A 19,273-nucleotide genomic window follows, 5' to 3' on the forward strand; every position below is an offset into this window, starting at 1 on the left:
GGGCGTGTCGGATGCGCTTGGCCCCACCCAAGTCATACAAGAGCAGTGCGGCACTGCAGCTAGCGCAGTTCTCACCGAGATCCGTCACGCAGACTCAACGTGAGACATTCCAGCCCGGACCCCTACCATGGTGAGTGAGGCTCGAACTGGAACCCCATCCCCGCCTCTAGGACCCTCCGCTTCTCCCTTTTTTTCCGTAGGACACCCCCATAGCCCCAGCTCGGGTCCTCAGCCCCGCGGTCCCAGTCCCTCCTACTGGGCACATAGATTAAAAAAATGTTTGATATGTGTGTATATATGCATATGTATGTGATATGTGTGTGTATTTGTAAGGATGTAGTGATATTTGTGTGTTGGGGTGAGTTCTGGCTAGGCTAGGCAGGCTGGAGCAGAAAGCTTTACGACCTTCAGGAAAACGCAGGAGGGGATCAGGGCTGGGGGCATGGGGCTTATGTGGAGTATAGAGAGGAGAGGGCCCCAATCTCTTCTCCCGTCCCATTTTCCCCACGCACAAGTGCGTCCCTTCCCCCTCTGCTGGGTAGTCACGCGGCCTCCGCTGCCCCCCTGCACCTTGGCCTTCCCGCGCGAGGGAAGTCCGGCTCGCTGCCCCCCCATCTGGGACCACTGGGATGGATGGAACACGTGCTTCGCCGGAGAGCAGGCCAGATTATCCCGGGGGTCTGGTCGCGCATCCTTCTTCCTTTTAATATCGGCCCCGCGAGCACTCCTCCGTGACTCAGCACCCCTCATCTGAGTTGGGTAGTTGGGGGGTGGGGGTGGGGGGCGAAGAGATGCTTGGGAGGCGCTCACCGCACGGCGGGAAAGGGTTTCGGACGGTGCAGAGAGTTAACCCCTCCCCCTCCGGCCCGCACGCTCTGATGGGCAGAGACAGCTGGGGATGGGGAATGGAGAGAGTTGGGGTTGAGGCCAGGTTGGTGGGGGTGGGGGGGAAGGGCGAATGGTATTTATAGCCGGAGGTTGGGGGGGGGGGTTGTGCTGTAATCCAATCCCGTCTGGAACCTCTCTGGAAATTATATCGGTGTAGGGTGGGGTGGGGTGCAATAGTGGCCCTTGCGGAAGGGGAATGCGGAGGGAGGATGGAGGGCACTTGCCTTCGGGCCCCACCACAAGTTCCACTTCCTTTGCTGAACATTTTGTAACCTTCCTTCTGCCATGCTGCGGTGGGGGTTGGGAGGCCCTCCTGGACTCTGATCCTTAATTCTTCTCACCCTGGTTCTTCAGTATTTAGTCTCGCACTAAAAAGAACCGTCACCTTGAACGACATTTGCTATTATTCTTATAACCCCTCTGTGCTTTGCTCACTTCCTTCCTTTCCAGCTCCCTACCTTTCCCTCTGCTTTCCCCCGGCTTGGTACACAGTGACAAGCTGACGTGGTGCTTCGGGCTTGAGAGCGTGGGGGTGGAGGTGGGAAAAGCAGCTGCAGTCTCTGTTTTTTTCTTTTTTTGCTCCGGAAAGGATGGGATTTAAATTGGGAAGCAGGGAAAAGTAATAGGATACATATTAAACCTGATAGGGCAATGTCCTAACCTTAATTTATGAATGGGAGAAATTCCAGCTGCTCCTGGAATTTGATGTTTTTATCATCAAAGTGAAGCATCTGTCAGAGGTGATTATGCAGACTTCCAAAGTCTGAGAGCCTTTTGATGGAAAGGCTGTTCTGGTCCTCTATTACAATGTGGTAGGAAGGGCAGCTAAGTGGTGCAGTGAATAGAGAGTACCTGGGTTCAAATCCCAGCCTCAGACACTTATTAGCTGGGTGACTCTGGAAGAGTCATTTAACCAAGATTGTCCCCCCCAAAAGTGGTAGGGATTTTGTGCTGTTCTCCTACATCTTGTATATAAGAGAATTAGCTCCTGTTCCTGCTCATTACTTATAGTTAGCCATCTCTAGCCATTTTTGGTGAGCCCATGGACATCTTGATGAGTGTTTTCTCCTCTCAGGAGATTTCAGAATCGATCTTCGATCGTTTTAAAGGGTGCACTGAGTGTGTTGCTTACATGATGTATTTTTGGAGCTCTTTATCCATTATGAGTCTTGAATCTCCCAAGCATAATTCATCTTAAAGGAGGATTTAGAACTGATGATAGGATGGACATTCTGGCAAGTTTAGGGCTCATTTTGTCACCTCTTCCGCCCCTCAGCGTGAATGCATTTCAGTCCATGTGGGGCAGGCAGGTGTCCAGATGGGCAATGCCTGCTGGGAGCTGTACTGCCTGGAACACGGTATCCAGCCTGATGGGCAAATGCCCAGTGACAAGACTGTCGGGGGAGGAGATGACTCCTTCACCACCTTCTTTTGTGAAACTGGAGCTGGCAAGCATGTGCCTCGGGCTGTCTTTGTGGACCTGGAGCCCACAGTGATCGGTAAGAAGATGGGTATGGGGGTTGGGGGGGGGGCTTGGGATGCCTGGGTGAGGGAACAATCTGGGACAAACAACTGAAAGTAGGTCCTTGGACCCTACGCCTGCCTTCCTGTCCTTGCCGGAAAGACCCACCGGCCTGTTGAAGTGAGGTGTTCTGATCTCATTCCGAACTTGACAATGAATACAGTTTGTTGCTACCTCATGACAGGCTAAACTAAGCGCAGAGTGTCTGGGGGAAGGGTGAGGGGTGCTTAGCAAACGGCACCTCCCCTTCCTCTCCTGACATCGTACGGCCACCTTCCTTCCAGATGAGATCCGAAATGGCCCCTACAAACAACTCTTCCACCCAGAGCAGCTGATCACGGGTAAGGAGGACGCTGCTAACAATTATGCTCGTGGCCACTACACCATTGGCAAGGAGATCATTGACCCTGTGCTGGATCGAATCCGCAAACTGGTGGGTCGTGGGCTTGGGGTTAGGTTGGTTCGGGAGGCGGCCGGCTCTCCCTCCCGGACTCCCCTCCGTGACGGCTCTCTTTGCCTTCCAGTCTGACCAGTGTACGGGACTCCAAGGCTTCCTGGTATTCCATAGCTTTGGGGGCGGCACCGGCTCCGGCTTCACCTCCCTGTTGATGGAACGGCTCTCAGTCGACTACGGCAAGAAGTCCAAGCTGGAGTTCTCCATCTACCCGGCGCCCCAGGTTTCCACGGCCGTGGTGGAGCCCTACAACTCCATCCTGACCACGCACACCACCCTCGAGCACTCCGACTGTGCCTTCATGGTGGACAACGAGGCCATCTACGACATCTGCCGCCGAAACCTGGACATCGAACGTCCCACCTACACCAACCTCAACCGCCTCATCAGCCAGATCGTCTCCTCCATCACGGCTTCTCTGCGCTTTGACGGCGCCCTGAACGTGGACCTCACGGAGTTCCAGACCAACCTGGTGCCCTACCCCCGGATCCACTTCCCCCTGGCCACCTACGCGCCTGTTATCTCGGCCGAGAAGGCCTACCACGAGCAGCTCTCGGTGTCCGAGATCACCAACGCCTGCTTTGAGCCGGCCAACCAGATGGTGAAGTGCGACCCTCGTCATGGCAAATACATGGCCTGCTGCCTCCTGTACCGTGGCGACGTGGTGCCCAAAGACGTCAATGCTGCCATCGCGGCCATCAAGACCAAGCGAAGCATCCAGTTTGTGGACTGGTGCCCCACTGGCTTCAAGGTTGGCATCAACTACCAGCCGCCCACCGTGGTCCCTGGCGGGGACCTGGCCAAGGTGCAGCGGGCGGTGTGCATGCTGAGCAACACGACCGCCATTGCCGAAGCCTGGGCTCGCCTGGACCACAAGTTTGACCTGATGTACGCCAAGAGGGCGTTCGTGCACTGGTACGTAGGTGAGGGCATGGAGGAGGGAGAGTTCTCCGAGGCTCGGGAGGACATGGCAGCCCTGGAGAAAGATTACGAGGAGGTGGGCATCGACTCCTACGAGGACGAGGATGAGGGGGAAGAGTAGAGCGGCCACCTGAAGCCATTTTACTGTTTGTTGCAAAATCCTTTCGAAATAAACAGAGTCTCTGTGTTTTGAAACTAAACTTGCCCCCACCCCTTATGCTCTGCGCTCTCTTGCCACGTTTGTGAGCTGCTGCCGCTGCCGCCTCTCCTCCCTGCTGCCGCCTTCCCTCCCTGCTGCCTGGTACCTTTTCCTTTCCTGTGGGCTGAAGGTAAGGACTGATGAGGATGATCCCTGTCCCTGCGCAGGGGCCTGGCCCTGTTTCCTTGCGTTCAAGGCCCGAGGGCGCTGAGGTCAGACCAAAGAGGACCACAGAGTTGGACGTGTCCTGGGGGGGGGCTCCTTCCTCCACCGCAGCCAGCTTTGCCCGCTCCTGGCAGGACGCACTCTCTTCAAAGTGAGACCGCAAGGCCAGTTTTGCTCCTCGGTGTGAACGAGCTCCTGCCGCCTTCACGCTGCCTCTGCGCTCTCCAGAAGACAGGAGCTTGAGCCAGACCATTAGCTTCCTCCCATAGGGAGGCTCTAGTTGGGGCAGGGAGGGCCGAGTCCCTGGGTGGGGTGCCCAGCCTTCCCGGATGGGGGAGGGGCAGGGCACTGGTGCTATCAGTGGTGGTGTGTGAGTGTGTGTGTGTGTGTCTCCTTTGTGCCCCTGCCATCCCTGCATGGCCGGCTGTTCTCTCCCACTGCTTTGCCGGGGACCTAGAGCTATGGCATTAAAAGTCGGGTCCTCTCCCCTTCTGTCTGTGCTTTCTTTCCAGATCCAGCCTCGCCTCTTGGGGGCCTCCTGCCAGGGCTCCAGGGGAAATTACCACTGTGCTGATAGGTGGCCCAGGGCCCAGCCCTGCGTCAGCATGGCAGGGGGGGGGGGGGAGGAAGCATGTGTCACAAGGGCAGCGGGCGCCAGCCCTGCCTTCTCTGGTGATTCAGGGACGCGGTGCCCTTCCCTCAGGGAGTCGAGGCAGCAGCCAAGGTTGGGCCCCATTTATTCAGCAGGCCCTGCAGCAAGGGGCACTGCCACAACAGCTTGCTTATTAATCATTAACTCGATGCGTGCTAGGAGCATTCGGAAAAAGCCTGGGCTAAAATGGCTGCTGCCACCAGCACCCTGAGGCTGTCAAGACCTGTTTGGTGGCTTGCTGCTGGCCTGCTGGCCAAGCCGCTCAGGCTTAGCCATCGCCCTAGAGACTCGGGAAGGGAAGGGAAAGGCCAAGGCTGTCTGCTTTTTTTTTTTTTTTTAAAACAGCCTCGAGTTGTCCCAACCCACGTTTGGTAAAGGGTTGGTGTCACAATCTACATCCTAAGAGAGGCAGCTACTTCTTCCCTACCCTCCAAGTTTACTAACCTTTCCCATCTACTACCTAGAAAGTACAAACAGACTTTGATACCTTTTCTTCTACCCCCACAAGAAAACAAGAGACAAATATATGGACATGTTTTAGCTTTACTTCTGTATTTACATATTCTGAAAATGCTATTCCCACCCCACAGACCATGAGGTGAGACAGCAGTCCAATTCAAGGGCCTGATTGTACAGTATGTGACCATTTCTTCACTTCTAGATCAGCCAGAACCCTTCTCAAGGACCCACTCTTGGTCCTTTATGGGTAGGAGCTCAGAAGCACCTAGATATTCTTGAAATTGTGGATGCAAACCTATTGTGAAAGTCCCTTTGAGGAAAAGTAGTTCCCTCTTATAGAAAGTTCTCTGTTCTCAAACTGCATGCTCTCTCAGATGTGAGTGGTATGTTGGCCTGGAGCTGTGGGCTGCAAACTTTCCAACTGATTGAGGAGGAGAGAAGTATGTGGCCGGCACTGGGGGTCCACAGTCATCATGGAGGCCAAGAGCTGCCGTAATTCTGGGGAATGCCTAAGGGAGTACAAAGGTGGCAAGCTACACACATACATACAAGCACACACGCTCTCCTAAGGCATAGGGCCTTCCACGTCACAGAAAGGTCAAAGCTTCTAGAAGGGCCGTGTCTCCCTGCACTCACCTCGGGCTCTGGGGAATGCTGAGCTGGTTCTGTACTGCCAAGGCCACGCTGTCCCCTTTCTGGAACACCATGTCATAGGGGCCTTCCCCAAACATCATAGCATACAGCACACAACCTAGGGACTGAGCACACATCTATGATTTCTAGGAAATGGGACCCAGGGCCCTGTATCAGCAACATTTGTGAATTATCTACTATGTACTAGCCCAGTCTATACCAAGTGCTATGTCCCCCCATTCCTCGATGTGGGCAAAGGAAGCTGCCTGAGCCACCAATGTGGGGAAGGGAGAGGTCTGCTTGGCAACTGAGCTAACTCAGTGGCAGAACTGTTTGTGGGTTCCCCTTCCCTACTGGCTCTGGAGGATGGATGGAGCTCCAGACCTACGTACTCCTGTTCAGAGACTCTGGCTATACCACTTCCTGTGTATTGCCACCAGTTTATAGGAAGGAAGTGGAGGAAAAGAACAACATGACAGATTTCCTGGGGCCCCAAGCTGTAGAAAGGCAGATGTGCCCCATTTTCCCCTTAAGGCGTCACTCCGAGGTAGACAGAAGCCTCCAACTCCTTTTAAGCTCACCCAAACATCAGTCCGTTCATCAATGACACAGTGACTCTGTACAGAGAAGAGTTCAGGGGCACGATACGAGATGGTGCAGCGCTGGGCTGCCCAGTCCTGGAAGACAAGATTCCCAGAGGGAGGAGTGCATTAAGGGCTACAACTCCACCATTTTCAAAAAATTCCCTGTTAGAACCTGAGGAGTGTAGCCTGACTTGCAGTGCTGATTCCACCCCATCTCATCTCCAATATCCCCAAGCAAAGTTCCCAGGGTTCTACCTGCAGGGCTAGTGCCTGTCTGGAGCCTTCCACTTGGATTTGTGCCTGGTTCATGGAACCCAAGTCCATTAACACTGGCTGCCCATCATCTCCCAGCAAAATATTGGTTGGTTTCAGGTCCCTGTAGGAAAGGAAGCAGGACTTATGGCCCCCTGCTGAGGATTACCAGGGTCACAAGTACTCAAGAAGCCTGAGCAGGCTTCTGGCTAAGAGCAGAAAACAGGTCTGGTGCCTATCTCTGGGTAAGCCATTTCATCCCTCCTCCCACACCTTTCCCCAGCAGACATATGATACCTTCTCACTGACCTGTGGGCATAACCCTTGGAATGAATGGCCTCCAGGCCCCGGCAAATGCCTAACAGCAGCAGCAGGATTTGCTCCTCAGACAGGAAGCTGCCTTTGTCTTTCAGGCCTTCCACTTCACTCCATAGTGTACCTCTCTGTAAAACACAAGGTGCTTCCGACTCTAGCCACGGCTGGCTGTGTGTTCCTTTTCGTTTGATGGGGCTCTCACATTCACCAAGCTAGGATCCTGTCTCCCATCAAAGGTGGGCAGGGATTTCAATAAGAAAGTCCAAAGGCCTGTACTCATTCACTAGATAACTTTTCAAAAGGGCCGATGGGCAAAACCTTCCCCCCCAACACAAATCCTGATTCCACAAATTCACATCTATTTCCCTTTGGCAGAGAACTTTCTGGGTTAGCAGGGGGAGGCTCACCTTGAAGAAGGGTAGCAGCAGCCAGGCCTCCTGCTTGGAGCCCCGGTCTGTCAAGCAATAGGCTTCCAGGCGGAGGATGTTGGGGTGCTGGAAGAGCCGGTGCATGTCAGCCTCTCGCTGCGCCTCTTCCTGGTCCTGCTGCTCATGGCACAGGATTCTTTTCAGGGCATAAAACTGCCCATCCTGCAGTCCTTCCACCAGGTCCACGTAGCTGAACCCGCTTGGAGCCAAAGGAGACCACAACCACTATTATACAATGCCCAGCGGGACGCATTTTCCCCTGGAGCAGAGACCTCCTGCGAATGGGACCCTGGCCCTGCCTGTGGGGCCCGGCGCTCGGGCTTATGGAACTTGGAACAGCCAGAGGCCCGGCGGGTTCAAATTCCACGGCAGATACTATCCGCGGAACCCTAGGGGCTCAGTTTCCTTGGACCGGGATCTCCTCCCCAGGTCCCCGCCCGCCCCGGGGGCACTCACCCCTCCCCCAGCTTCTGTATGAAGAGGTATCTCTTGTTGTCGATCGTGAGGGTCCCTCGGGAGCAGACACACAGCGTGTGGCCCATGGTGCCTTAGTCATCCTCAGGGCGGGCGCGCCGGCTGCCCAGCCAGGTGGGCAGGGATGAGCGAACGCTCCGGGGGGTCCCGTCCAAAAGGCTGCAAAGGGAACCCGGGACACCGGGGCTGAGGCCGAACTGGAAGGGACCGGGGGACAGCCCACCACGGGGAGAAGAGGAGAGGAGCCCCAAGCCTACAGCGGCGCCCCAAGATCCAGGCACTGGGCGGGGAGGGCGGCCGGCGCTCCGCTCCCCACTTCCAGTCAGCGGGGGCTGCAGCCGCTGATCGAGCGATCGAGGCGGGGCGAGGAAGGAGGGAGACAGAACCCGCGCCCGGCCCCTCCCCCTGGGAGCCTCTTCTCGTCCTCAGCCCAGAGTCCTCGCTCCCCTGGACCCCAGCCCCAGGGGCCCGAGCTGCCACGGACCTGACCCAGAAGCGCGAGCGGCCGCTGCTGCGGCAGCGGCGCAGGAAGCGGTGGTGTGACGTCATCTTCCCGCGACGTGGCAACGTCTCCCCGTATCCTAGCAACCGCGTGGCTCTAGGAGCGATGTGCGCCCGAGACCGGAAAGCTCGAGTCTGGGCGGGGGGCTGGCTAAAGTTTAGCCAGGCGCTAGGGGCGGGCGGCACCTCCATGTCGGAGGTAGGAGGTGGGAAGGAGCAGGACAGGACTTTAGGAGAGGCTGCACCCCTCGCCCCCTCCCTCCCTGAGACTTTGCAGACCTCCCTTTCTAGAGGCAGCTCCTCCCGTCGCCTTCCCTTACCCCCCATTCATCCATCCATCATACACGGTTTTCGGTTTGCCTAGAAGTGTGGGAAAACCCTTCCGGGTCCAGGAACATCTTCCTTAGGGAAAAGAGAAGGTAGGGGGAGGGGCGCTCAGAAGCTAGTCCGTCGTCATCCCGCCCCGCCCCCCGTCTCTCTGCAGGAGAGGGGCCACGTGACGCCGGAGGGGGAGGAGCTTCGGCGGAGCTCGGAACTTTCAGCTACGCCATGGGCTTCTGGCTGCAACTCTGGCTCCTCCTTCTGCTCCACCTGCTGCGGGCGCAGGTGAGGTCCGGGAGGCTTCCGGGGGGCAGGGGAAGGGGAGCGCGCGCGCGCGACCTCCCCTCCACTCCCCGGGGCGCTTGTCTCCTAGGCAGCATCCCGGTCCTTCGTGGTGGATCGGGGGCGGGGCGTGTTCCTGTTGGATGGAGTCCCGTTCCGCTACGTGTCAGGCAGCATGCATTACTCCCGGGTCCCCAGTCAGCTTTGGTCCGACCGGCTCCATAAAATGCGCATGAGCGGCCTCAATGCTGTACAGGTGTAAGAGAGACCCCCTCAGACGGGGGGAGGAGGGGGAAGAGCTGAGCAGGACGCCGGAGAGCAGAATGGGTGCGGGCAGGGGGCTGCAGCCCGGACGGGGTGGGACAGAGGGCGGCAGAGAGCCTCCCGGAACCGCAGCTTTGGAGAGCACTCAACCCGCTATTCCGCTTACAAACAGGACTCTGAGGCTCCTAAAGCTCTAGGGTCGTGTCACAATGCGAGGGAGGGAGAAGGAATGATGGGAGCTGGGGGGCCCCTTCGATCCCCTCCCACTCCAGGGCCTTGTAACCGTCTCCCCCCAGGTACGTGCCCTGGAACTATCATGAGCCACAGCCAGGGGTTTACAACTTCCAAGGCAACCGTGATCTGGTGGGGTTCCTGAAGGCAGCCTTCAGGGAGGACTTGTTGGTGATTCTGAGGCCCGGCCCCTACATTTGTGCAGAGTGGGAGATGGTGAGTGGGGAAAGGGCCAGGACCAAGCTGATCGGCCCAGCCCAGCCCTTCCCACTTGCACAAGTCTGGCCCTTCTCTCCCTTCATAACTCCGTTTGTATCTCATTCTGCATTTCCTTCTTAGGGAGGTCTCCCGTCCTGGTTGCTTCGAAAACCTGACATTGTCCTAAGGACTTCAGATTCAGGTGAGTTTGATCTGAAGGTCAGAGTTGAAAAATATAGAAGACCAGAAGTTGGCCTGGGGACCTGGCTTTAGAGAGGCCCTTCCCATCATGTTTCCTGCCACTTTACAAGGTGGTTCAGGACATGTTTCAGTTTCTCTTACCAACCGTTCAGCTGGGTGGGATATAAGGTCTCTTCCTAGGGAGAATTCCTTAGGAAGTGTCCTTGTAAGTCAAGATCATGTTCAAGTACTACAGAAGGTTAAAAAGCACTGCCCTGAGCTGGTAGTCAATCAGAGTGCAGGGCCTTCAGGAAAATCTCCATGGCCAAGAAGTCTCCAGGCCTAGAGCTGGGTAATCACTCGTTTCAGACATTACAGAGGGTTTCATGATTCCCATTGGCGTTGGACCAGGTAATTCCCGAGAGCTCTTCCAACCATAAAATTTTATGATTTAAAGCTAAATTAAGCAATTCCTGGGAAACTAAAAGAGACTACAATGAAATAATATAAATGGGATTAGAGCTTTTATGAGTTTAAGTCTCTAAACAGTTCCTTATTGTTCATAGGATAGATAAATCTACCCCTTCAGTTAGTGGCACAAATGCTCCTTCTTTAAAGTTCCTCTTTGAAACTCAGAATCTCTGGATTAATAATTACATCCTTGAGTTAGTATTCCTTTATGTTGGCACTTTAGCACCTGCTTGGGTAGTATTTTATTCACTTCATCCAATCAAATGAGTATTTAAAGGCTAGCATTAGTGATATAAAGACAAAACATAGAGTCTCTAACTTCTAGATATAAAAAGATGCAAGTCATTAAGTACATACATGCTAATTGGAGTAGGTTTTATGATGCTTGGCCAGAGGCCATCAGCCTTCCATCTTCTCCGTCCCATGTGACTTTGTGCAGGATGTACTGGTTGTCTTTGAGAAGAAACAAACTTGAGTGGCATCTGGAAGAACTGTTGATGGCCTGCCATCCTTCCCACTTCATATATGTCTCTGAGTTTTTGTCTATTCCTTTCATTCACTCTTTTCTTCTATTCTTCCATTTCCTTCCTGTTTTCCCCAGTTGGAGCCTTAAGCCCATACTGATACCAAGGGCAGGTTTAACTCCTCCTTGTAGCACTCCAGGGTGCTGAACTTCCAGGCTTCCTGGGCCAGTCTCAGTGTAAGGTGGGGGTGGTGCCAGCTTGGTTTGGAGTTTTTAGTGATTCCTACATTCATTAGTAAGAGAGATGGAAGAGACCTTGGTCCAAGATGAAGAATGCTCTGGATCTGTGACCATCTCTGTTCCAGGAGACGGCTGACTGGGAAGAAAGGTAGTGATGGAGCTCAGGCAGACTTCTTTCCTTCTAGACTTTCTTGCTGCAGTGGACTCTTGGTTCCATGTCTTGCTGCCCATGCTGCAGCCGTGGCTCTACCATAATGGGGGCAATATCATCAGTGTCCAGGTGCAGAGGCAAAGGGATCTGGGAGGGTAGGGGAGGTGTGTTTTACTTTCAATCTAAACTTACTATCCCATCTCTCTGACAGGTGGAAAATGAATATGGCAGCTATTTTGTTTGTGACTTTAACTACATGAGACACCTGGCCGGGTTATTCCGGGCATTGCTGGGGAATGAAATCTTCCTGTTTACCACAGATGGGCCTGAAGGGCTCAGCTGTGGCACCCTACAGGGACTTTATTCCACTGTGGACTTTGGCCCAGGTCATCTGAGGAGAGGGTATGGGTAGGGTCTGGGGAAAGTGTATTCTGACTTGTGACATCCTGTACCCCTTCATTCCTACTGCAGCTGACAACATGACCGAGATCTTTGCCATGCAGCGGAAATATGAGCCCAATGGGCCCCTGGTGAGGGGGGCGGGGAAGGGGAGTCAGAAGACAATGCCCATGAGGGAGGGCTGTTGGTTCCCTTTTCCTTTCCTTCTCCCTCATCTTTTCGTCTAACTCTCCAGGTAAATTCTGAGTACTACACAGGATGGCTCGACTACTGGGGTGGGAATCACTCGTCACAGGATCTGAAGTCCATGACCAGCGTACTACAGAGCATGCTAGAATTGGGAGCAAATGTGAACATGTCAGTGGGATGTGGGAGAGGTTTCAGGATGGTAGCTGAGCTTCTGAATACTGATGACTTAAAAAATCATGTTTCTCTCATGCCCTTCCCTGCCTCAGGTACATGTTCCATGGAGGCACCAACTTTGGCTACTGGAATGGTGAGTCCAGGACAAGCTGGAAGCAAAAACAGGGAAATGCAGACTATTCTACATTTAAAGGATAAACAGAGGGTGGGAAATGAGAGTGATTGCTTCTCCTATAGCTGCTGGACTACATTTTTTTTCCTTCTAACCCCCTAGGGGCTGACTGGAAGAAAATCTACCAACCAGTCACCACCAGTTATGACTATGATGCACCTATCTCCGAAGCTGGGGACCCTACACCCAAACTACTTGCCATCCAAAAAGTCATCAGCCAGGTGCCTATCAATATTATGGATCCTTAATATTCTCCTGAAGAGCTCCAGGAGCTCAGAATATGGGATGGTAGGTGGGGTGGGGGTGGTAAGGGGAGCCTGTGGGGTGAGGGGTGGGTCATTTTAGTTGTGTCTTTCTTATTCCTGATGGCTCCTGACAAAATCAATGTTGGGCTTAGTTCCAGGAACTTCCCTTGGGGCCCTTGCCCCTCCCTAGCCCTAAGATGAAGTTTGGACCTGTGACCCTGAAGCTGGTGAGACCCTCATCCCACTTCATTTGGTTCCACCCATTTTTGAGGACTATCTCTCTTCCCTAGTTCCCACTGTTCTTTCCAAATTTCTCTCTGCTTTTGTAGGATGGTGATTTGCTGAACTTTCTAAATGTCCTGTGTCCTTATGAGCCCATTCGCACCCACTTACCCCTAACGTTTGAAGCTGTCAAACAGGTGAGGCAACCTCTCCTTCTCCAGCTGGTTACACCCTCCTGCAGTCCTGCCCGGTTGTCTAACCCTGCTCCATCTCCCTAAAGTCCCTTAAAATATCTCATGCATGCATGCTTCTTCATAGCCTACCTTAACCTCTTCTTTCTCAATAGGATTATGGCTTCGTACTGTATCGGACCTGGCTGCCTCAGAACTTTACAAAACCTACCCGACTCTGGGCACAGAACAATAGTATCCATGACCGTGCTTATGTAATGCTGAATGGGGCGAGTACTCACTTCCAAGACCCCTCAAAGTCTCCACCTCCCCTTTCCTGCCCTCCACTCCCTATTTCTCTGTCTGTTGAGAGGGTGGAGCTTGCAGGATGGAAGGGAGTTGGGGAAGTTCTCCTGGTTTCTGTGATGGAGCAGAACAGCATCAGTGAGAAGTATACCAGCTTGCCCTCATCGTTCCCCCACCCGTTCACAGGTGTTTCAGGGCACTATGGAACGAGACAAGGAAGAAGCAGCACTATTTCTGACAGGGCAGGCAGGATCCACATTGGATGTGCTGCTGGAGAACATGGGGAGGATCAGCTTTGGGTCCAACTTCAGTGACTTTAAGGTGGGACAAGCTAGGAACCACTCTGCCCCAGCTCCTTGTAGAAAATCACATAACTGACTGAATGGGGAACCAGACCTGTATCTCACCCCAGCAAGATTTTGCAAAGGGAAAGGGAAGTGGTTGGAAGTGGGGTTAGAAAATGGGATGCTTATGTGCTTGAAATGATTAGTAGTATGGGTTTGAACTAAGAGTTTTGTAGGTAAGGAACAAATTTCATTTGCCCATCACACAGGGCCTGATACAGCCTTTGGTCTTGGGGAATGCTATCCTCACTAACTGGCAGCTCTTTCCTCTGAATGTTGATGCCTTTATGGAGTTAGAGAATAGGGCATTTGAGACCCAAAAGTTGGATTTGAAGCCTCCCTCTGGCCCTGCCTTCTACTCTGCAACTTTCCAGCTCCCAGGTCCTGCCTGGGATACATTTCTTTATCTTCCAGGTTGGACCAAGGTACTTGGGGAAAAGTTGGGGGGAGGGGAGGTATGGTGTGAAGGGAAGCTAATAACCCTGAGGACAGATTCTTCTACTTTATCTGGGAATCCCAGGGAGCCTCTTTACAAATAGGACTGACCCTTCCCGTTTCCCCACTAGGGCCAGGTCTGGATCAATGGGTTTAACCTGGGCCGTTACTGGACAAAACGGGGCCCACAACAATCACTCTATGTGCCAGGACCCCTGCTCATGCCCAAGGGTGCCTCCAACAGCATCAAGCTGCTGGAATTGGAGCAGGCACCTCCTAGGACTCAAATCCAGTTTTTGGACAGACCGCTCCTCAATGCCACTATACACTAAATATACTGATAATGACCTCCACCTGACTGCTCTAGGGGAGGGCTGCCCCACGCCCACCTTCAGGGAAGCCAGGTCCCAAGGAGTGAGTGATTCTGTAGCTTTTCCTGATGCCTGGTTTGGCAGAGAGACTGGCAAGGTACAACTGAAAAAGTGTTTTCTTACCAAATTTTATTGCATTAAATTTCAGAGACGCTGTTTTCCTCCTCCTTCCATACACGTTTCTGCCCCTGTTTATGCTGTGACCCCTTGCGGTTCTCTGCATCATTCTTTGGTACCACAGCAGAGGTATGAGTAAGGGTAGAAATAGGAGCTGGGGGAGCCTGACCCCTTCATTCACTTGGAAATCCCTTCCCTCCAATAGGCCTGGGGAGGCCGTTGGAAGGTCAGGAATGTGCTCCCCTTCGGTGCTCCTGTAGGCATCGTGTAGAACAGAAAGAGAAGTCGAGATAGTGAAAGGGGACTAGGCCCTGGAGAGAGGCCCCACAACCCCAACAGCGCCTGAAGAAAAGAAAAACAAGGAGCTGACAGGTAGCAGCCTCTCCCCACAAACTTGGCCCCCTCACCCCCCCTCATCCCCCTCCTCCAGCATTGTCCTTTGTACCTCGTGTTGAGGAGGCTAGAAGTCTGAGGGGTGGAAGCCCCAAGCTGGGCGGCCAGTCTGCGCTCTGCAGCCAGAGCTCTCTGGAGATAAGAAGTCACAGTGAGGACAAAACACTGATGGCAGGGAAGCAACTTCAAGATCAAACTCTCTATTGCTGAGGCAACATCTCACCTTCTCCCGGTCGCTGAGCGCGGCGAATCTCTGTTGCTCCTCCTCCTCCCGCTTCTCATACTCCTCTTGTTTGCGGCGCTGCTCCTCCCGGAGCCGCCGGGCTGCCTTGTGCTCTCGCCGGCGAGCGGCTCGATGTGCCTCCATCTCTGCTGTCAGGGGCCCTGGGACCTGGGAAATTTCAAGAAAGAACCTTAGATGTGCCCTGGGTCTAAGGGAGAAGCAGTGCTGCGCACACGAGCTCAGGCTCCCCCTCTCAGCTCACTTGGGCCTTGCTGTAATCGTGAGCATCTGGATTTTTCTCCATGAACTTGCGGAATTCATTGCGTGTCATTTTGTCAGCTGCAACTGCATATGGGGGCCGGGCACAGGAATCCCTGTGGAGTGGATGAGAGAATCAGGTTAGTGTCCATTTTTCCCAGTATCACCTGGGGAGACAAAGGCTATGGCCCCAGAGTCTCAGAAGTGGGATCTGCTCCGTACATTGTTTTGGAATGCGCTTTCCTTCACGAACCTGACTGTGGGGTCAGCACCATTCTCCAGCAGTAGTTGGACTACCATGGTTCTGCCAGCTGCAGCTGCTGCATGTAGGAGGGTGGAACCCCCAGAGCCCAATGGGGCACTGAGCAGGGAGAGGACTGTCGTGTTGGAGGGGAGAGCATCCAGCTGGGGCTGCAGCTGTCCAATGTCTCCTGCTCGGCACGCTGCCCACAGGATGTCCCACAGCTCTTGCTGCCTCGTGGTTCCAGCCTCCTCCTGGGAAGGCTGCACAGGCACTTTGGGTTCCTGGGTAATCTGTGGAAGGGGCACACTTTCTTGGGGGGAGTGTAAAGCCATCTCTACCCCAGCTGCAAGCTCCTGGCTCTTCTTCTTCCTTTTTCTTCTTCTTCTCTTGGGCATTAATTCAAATTCACGAAGATCCAGAGTTCCCAGGGTCAACTCCACCAGCTCTAGCTCCACAGGGGTACTACCTCTTTCAGACCCTGAAGAAAAAAAATGGAAGGTCACGTTAGAGGATAGAAGAACTTGCTCATGGAATATGTGAGCTTCTTAGATACATAAGAATACATAAAGGTAGATGAGCTATATCAGTGAAAGCCTTGTTAAAAAATAAAAAACCTGCTGAACACTGGTGGTAACTACCATACTAACCATAGGAAAAAGTCTCCCAGCTTATGTTAGGAAGATTTACCCAGTGGGGATAGCCAGGGGACTGAAGACTAGCAAAGCCCGTGGCTCCTTGCTTTGTTTTTGTAACGTCTTGTCAGTATATAGTAGCTTGTGATCAGAGTCTTTAGTTATAACTGACACACAGGTTTGCTCTGAGAAGTCGGCGATACTGGCTGTGGTCCTCCCCTCCTAGAGGTCAGATCTGCTCTGGCAGACACCTGTCTCTCTCCACAGAAAAGCACAAAAAAGGAGCTAGTAGACTGAAGGCATATACCCAGGGCTGGGTCCAACACACACACAACCACTCACATTCTGGTGCCTTTGTGGCTGAAACACTTGGAAAGGGGGAAAGGCTTAAGTGTATGAGGCACTTTGTATTTCTTGAGGACAGACTCACCACTTGACTCAAAGACCTCCTCTTCCTCCTCCTCACTTGGCCTCTTCTCCTGACTAGTGGTCTTTTTTTCCTCACTTTTCGCTTTCCAGTCTGTCCGAGGAAAATCCAATCTGGTCATTTCCCTTGGGTCTTCTCCTGTATCAAAACAGGAGGCTATGACCTGTAGGCTCCAGTAGGCTCAGCTAGGAGAAGGAATACCAGGGTCCTCACCATGAAGATGTGGCAGGGGAACCCTGTAGGAACCAAATGATTCCCTTTTCCCAGAATTCGGGTCAGAGAATAGGAAGAAAAGTCTGAAGATCTGGGCTAAGCTCTCACCATGAATGTGCACCATGGCCAGCACCTGAAGTACACGCTGAAGCTCTCGGAAGGTAGGTCTACGGGTAGCAAGGGGAATATCCCAGAGCCGGGGATCCCCCCGCTGCAGTGGTGCTCCACGGCCCCCGAAGAAGAGAGCCCGGCCAGATCGGGGGGCTCGAAGCAGTATAGTCCCTGCCTCCCCCAGTGGCCCTGCCCAGCCTGGCCCCGCCAGCAGCTCGCGCACCTCCTAGAAAAGACAGCAGCTCAGCTCTACAGGCTACTTTACTCCATCCGTCTGTCCTCCAGCCAGACAGTGACTCAGTAATCACGAGTGAGGGAAGGCATAGAAGGGTTAAAAATTAAAGGGAATGAAGCCCTAGAGATTTCCACTCAAATTCCTCCTTAGGAAAAATATTGGTAATTAAAAAATATATCCTATTGCACTTAAATTTGAAGAAACTGAGCTGAGGGAGAAGCAGCTTTTGAGAAGAGATTCCAGTCTTCGAGACCCCACCTTGTAGAGGGCAGCTTCGTTGTAGCGCCGTAAGCTGGCTCCAGCAGACCGCGTGGGTCCAGAGCGGGCATCCTGCAGCCCCTGGGCCGTCCCTCGCCGTGCCCGCACGGTGTAGCGATGGAAAGTTTTATGTGCCACCACTTCCCTCCTGCAGACAGCAGAGAGGTTCTCCAGGTCAGAGAGCTGAAGCTAGCTGGGGAGTCCCCTCAGTCCAACCCCAGGTCCTGCTCATTACCCTCTAAAGACAGCACCAGCAAAGTGGCCTGCTGCAGCCATGAGCACCACGCAGCACTGAGGCCCCCCGGCCTGCAGGGCCTTGGACAGCACCTCTGCCTCCTCTGGGGGCTCCTACAAGGAGATTGAAATCTTGACTGGAGGCTGCATAACCTGAGGAGAGGCCCTTTAGTGTGACTCTTCCCCCTTCCCCTCCCCCCCAGCACATGCTAGCCCTGCGGACCCTGCAGGACCAGACGGCCCTACTTGCCTGCCGAGGCCCCAGGAGGCAGCGGTAGGCAGAGAGGAACTGGCCCTGGGCGTTACAGAAAAGCACACGGTGGGGGTGGAAGACGCGGGGGGCCTCCCGGCCTCCGGGGTTCGGCATGTTCTCCAGCTCCTCCTGATCTAGGTCTGAGTCTGAGTCTTCTGAGCCTGAGATGCTGGACAGGTCTCCTGGAAGGGGTCAGAGGGTTAGTGTGGGACCCCTCAGGCATCCCACCCGTGGTTGCTGCTCGACTCCGCCTCCCTCTCCTCCCAGCTGCTTACCCGAAGAGCTCTGCTTTTCAAACTCGTGGGCCGCCAGGGGAGGCCGGCCTCGAAGCCGCTGCTTCAGGTTGAAGCGATGCCAGTCGGACCTGTAATGCTCTCTCTGGAAACGCGAGGGGAGGGGGGGAGAGGAAAAACACACTCAGCCCCAAGGACAGAGGACCCCATTCCTCAAGACCCACCTCAAGACCCGTCCGCACCTGATCCTGGCGGCTCTGCAAGGATTGGCCACAAGTCGAGCAAAGCATCCGGTCGGACACTTCAGGGTGGCCCTTGGGAGCCGCATCCTTCTCAGACTCTGCAGAGGAGGGAGAAACCCTCAGGTGCTATGCCGTGGGGGGAGGGAGGGGGGAGCCAAGGGGGGTGGAGAGTGAGGAAGGAAACAGTCATGGAGCCCGAGATGATGTCCTCCCTTCTCCCAGGGATGGCCCGTCCAAGAGGAGGCTCCTCTCAATGACCCAAAGGGTGCCGTGAGTACTGACGCCACAGCACAGTAGGAGAAAGCCCTGAGCCCAGACACGGTTGCGGAAGGGGGCGGGGCACAAGTGTCCGAGGCCGAGAGAGGAAACTCCCCGCCCCCCAATCCTCCGGGCCTTCGGCTACCTGAACCGGCCGGGGTCGGGGCCAAGGCCTCGTCCTGCGCTCGATCCACAAGGCGGAGGCCCTCCAGGAGCGGGTCGCCGGGCCCGAGGTCAAATACGGACACTGAGGCGGGAGGCGGGGCTCGAGCTGGGTCCGGCGGCATGGCGGCGGCGGCGGCGGCGGCTTCTTCCACCTCCACTTCCACCTCCCGCACCCAGGGCGCCACTGAGACCACCAGCCCTCTGACCGTTACCAGGGAGACGGGCGCCGGCGGTGACTGCACAGAGTCCTCGCGGCTTACGGGCAGGTCCTCGGCGGGAGGCCCTCGGCACCCACGCCTCTTCAGTCCCACTCAGATCCCAGAAATACCACCTCGGGTCCGTCACTACGGGGCCCCACGAAGGACATACCGCGGCGCCGTCTCTTAGCCTCGCCCTCTAAGTTGCCTTGTATTGGTTCCGCTAAATCTCCACCCGCTATACACCACATGTCCCACCCCCGTAGCGAGCGATTGGTTGTCGCATCTCCACCCCCTATAGTCAT

The 19,273-nt window shown here is 54.5% G+C and overlaps 4 protein-coding genes across 5 annotated transcripts; 2 read left to right on the forward strand and 2 right to left on the reverse strand.

Annotated features, from left to right (window-relative positions):
- Nucleotides 1–17: 17 nt before the first annotated feature.
- Nucleotides 18–3,985, forward strand: TUBA4A (tubulin alpha 4a). Its single transcript, XM_051983514.1, has 4 exons — nt 18–130; nt 2,165–2,387; nt 2,695–2,843; nt 2,935–3,985. Exons 1-4 carry the CDS (start codon nt 128–130, stop codon nt 3,904–3,906), a joined length of 1,347 nt encoding a protein of 448 aa, XP_051839474.1. The 5' UTR covers nt 18–127; the 3' UTR covers nt 3,907–3,985.
- Nucleotides 3,986–5,326: 1,341 nt separating this feature from the next.
- On the reverse strand, nt 5,327–8,535 carry STK16 (serine/threonine kinase 16). Of its 2 annotated transcripts, XM_051983516.1 has the most exons (8): nt 8,431–8,535; nt 7,929–8,105; nt 7,452–7,671; nt 7,039–7,172; nt 6,733–6,853; nt 6,475–6,570; nt 5,897–6,018; nt 5,327–5,769 (listed from the first exon to the last, which is right to left on the reverse strand). In XM_051983516.1, exons 2-8 carry the CDS (start codon nt 8,012–8,014, stop codon nt 5,631–5,633), a joined length of 918 nt encoding a protein of 305 aa, XP_051839476.1. In that variant the 5' UTR covers nt 8,015–8,105; nt 8,431–8,535; the 3' UTR covers nt 5,327–5,630. The 2 variants fall into 2 exon arrangements, with proteins under 2 accessions (XP_051839476.1, XP_051839475.1); XM_051983515.1 differs by lacking the exon at nt 8,431–8,535 and having other exon boundaries at nt 7,929–8,418.
- A 404-nt stretch (nt 8,536–8,939) lies between these two features.
- GLB1L (galactosidase beta 1 like) lies at nt 8,940–14,448 on the forward strand. The gene is made up of 16 exons (XM_051983508.1): nt 8,940–9,053; nt 9,142–9,308; nt 9,611–9,761; nt 9,885–9,945; nt 11,283–11,377; nt 11,460–11,634; nt 11,720–11,778; nt 11,883–12,004; nt 12,103–12,143; nt 12,285–12,403; nt 12,580–12,654; nt 12,757–12,846; nt 12,996–13,109; nt 13,312–13,446; nt 13,679–13,894; nt 14,036–14,448. The coding sequence occupies exons 1-16, from the start codon at nt 8,997–8,999 to the stop codon at nt 14,234–14,236; spliced, it is 1,878 nt and encodes a 625-aa protein (XP_051839468.1). The 5' UTR covers nt 8,940–8,996; the 3' UTR covers nt 14,237–14,448.
- Nucleotides 14,388–19,269, reverse strand: ANKZF1 (ankyrin repeat and zinc finger peptidyl tRNA hydrolase 1). Its single transcript, XM_051983507.1, has 13 exons — nt 18,752–19,269; nt 18,349–18,446; nt 18,149–18,251; nt 17,871–18,055; nt 17,622–17,734; nt 17,387–17,534; nt 16,891–17,119; nt 16,573–16,707; nt 15,520–15,988; nt 15,271–15,382; nt 15,009–15,176; nt 14,838–14,917; nt 14,388–14,734 (listed from the first exon to the last, which is right to left on the reverse strand). Exons 1-13 carry the CDS (start codon nt 18,891–18,893, stop codon nt 14,620–14,622), a joined length of 2,097 nt encoding a protein of 698 aa, XP_051839467.1. The 5' UTR covers nt 18,894–19,269; the 3' UTR covers nt 14,388–14,619.
- Nucleotides 19,270–19,273: the final 4 nt, after the last annotated feature.

This window comes from Antechinus flavipes, chromosome 3 (genome assembly GCF_016432865.1).
Source record: "Antechinus flavipes isolate AdamAnt ecotype Samford, QLD, Australia chromosome 3, AdamAnt_v2, whole genome shotgun sequence".
In the NCBI taxonomy this organism is placed as follows: Eukaryota; Metazoa; Chordata; class Mammalia; order Dasyuromorphia; family Dasyuridae; genus Antechinus; species Antechinus flavipes.

Bases quoted from the DNA above. Each gene is read 5' to 3' on its own strand.
- TUBA4A (XM_051983514.1), top strand. The intron at 2,388-2,694 runs GTAAGAAGATGG...CCTTCCTTCCAG, and splicing joins CCTGGAGCCCACAGTGATCG to ATGAGATCCGAAATGGCCCC. The intron at 2,844-2,934 runs GTGGGTCGTGGG...TTTGCCTTCCAG, and splicing joins TGGATCGAATCCGCAAACTG to TCTGACCAGTGTACGGGACT.
- STK16 (XM_051983516.1), bottom strand. From the start codon at position 8,014: ATGGGCCACACGCTGTGTGTCTGCTCCCGAGGGACCCTCACGATCGAC. The intron at 7,173-7,451 runs GTGAGCCTCCCC...TGTGTTTTACAG, and splicing joins TGCTGCTACCCTTCTTCAAG to AGAGGTACACTATGGAGTGA. The intron at 6,854-7,038 runs GTCAGTGAGAAG...CCTTTCCTACAG, and splicing joins TCCAAGGGTTATGCCCACAG to GGACCTGAAACCAACCAATA.
- GLB1L (XM_051983508.1), top strand. From the start codon at position 8,997: ATGGGCTTCTGGCTGCAACTCTGGCTCCTCCTTCTGCTCCACCTGCTG. The intron at 12,655-12,756 runs GTGAGACCCTCA...CTGCTTTTGTAG, and splicing joins GACCTGTGACCCTGAAGCTG to GATGGTGATTTGCTGAACTT. The intron at 12,847-12,995 runs GTGAGGCAACCT...CTTTCTCAATAG, and splicing joins CGTTTGAAGCTGTCAAACAG to GATTATGGCTTCGTACTGTA.
- ANKZF1 (XM_051983507.1), bottom strand. From the start codon at position 18,893: ATGCCGCCGGACCCAGCTCGAGCCCCGCCTCCCGCCTCAGTGTCCGTA. The intron at 17,535-17,621 runs GTAATGAGCAGG...TGCTGTCTGCAG, and splicing joins GCTGGTGCTGTCTTTAGAGG to GAGGGAAGTGGTGGCACATA. The intron at 14,735-14,837 runs GTACAAAGGACA...TCTTTTCTTCAG, and splicing joins TCTAGCCTCCTCAACACGAG to GCGCTGTTGGGGTTGTGGGG.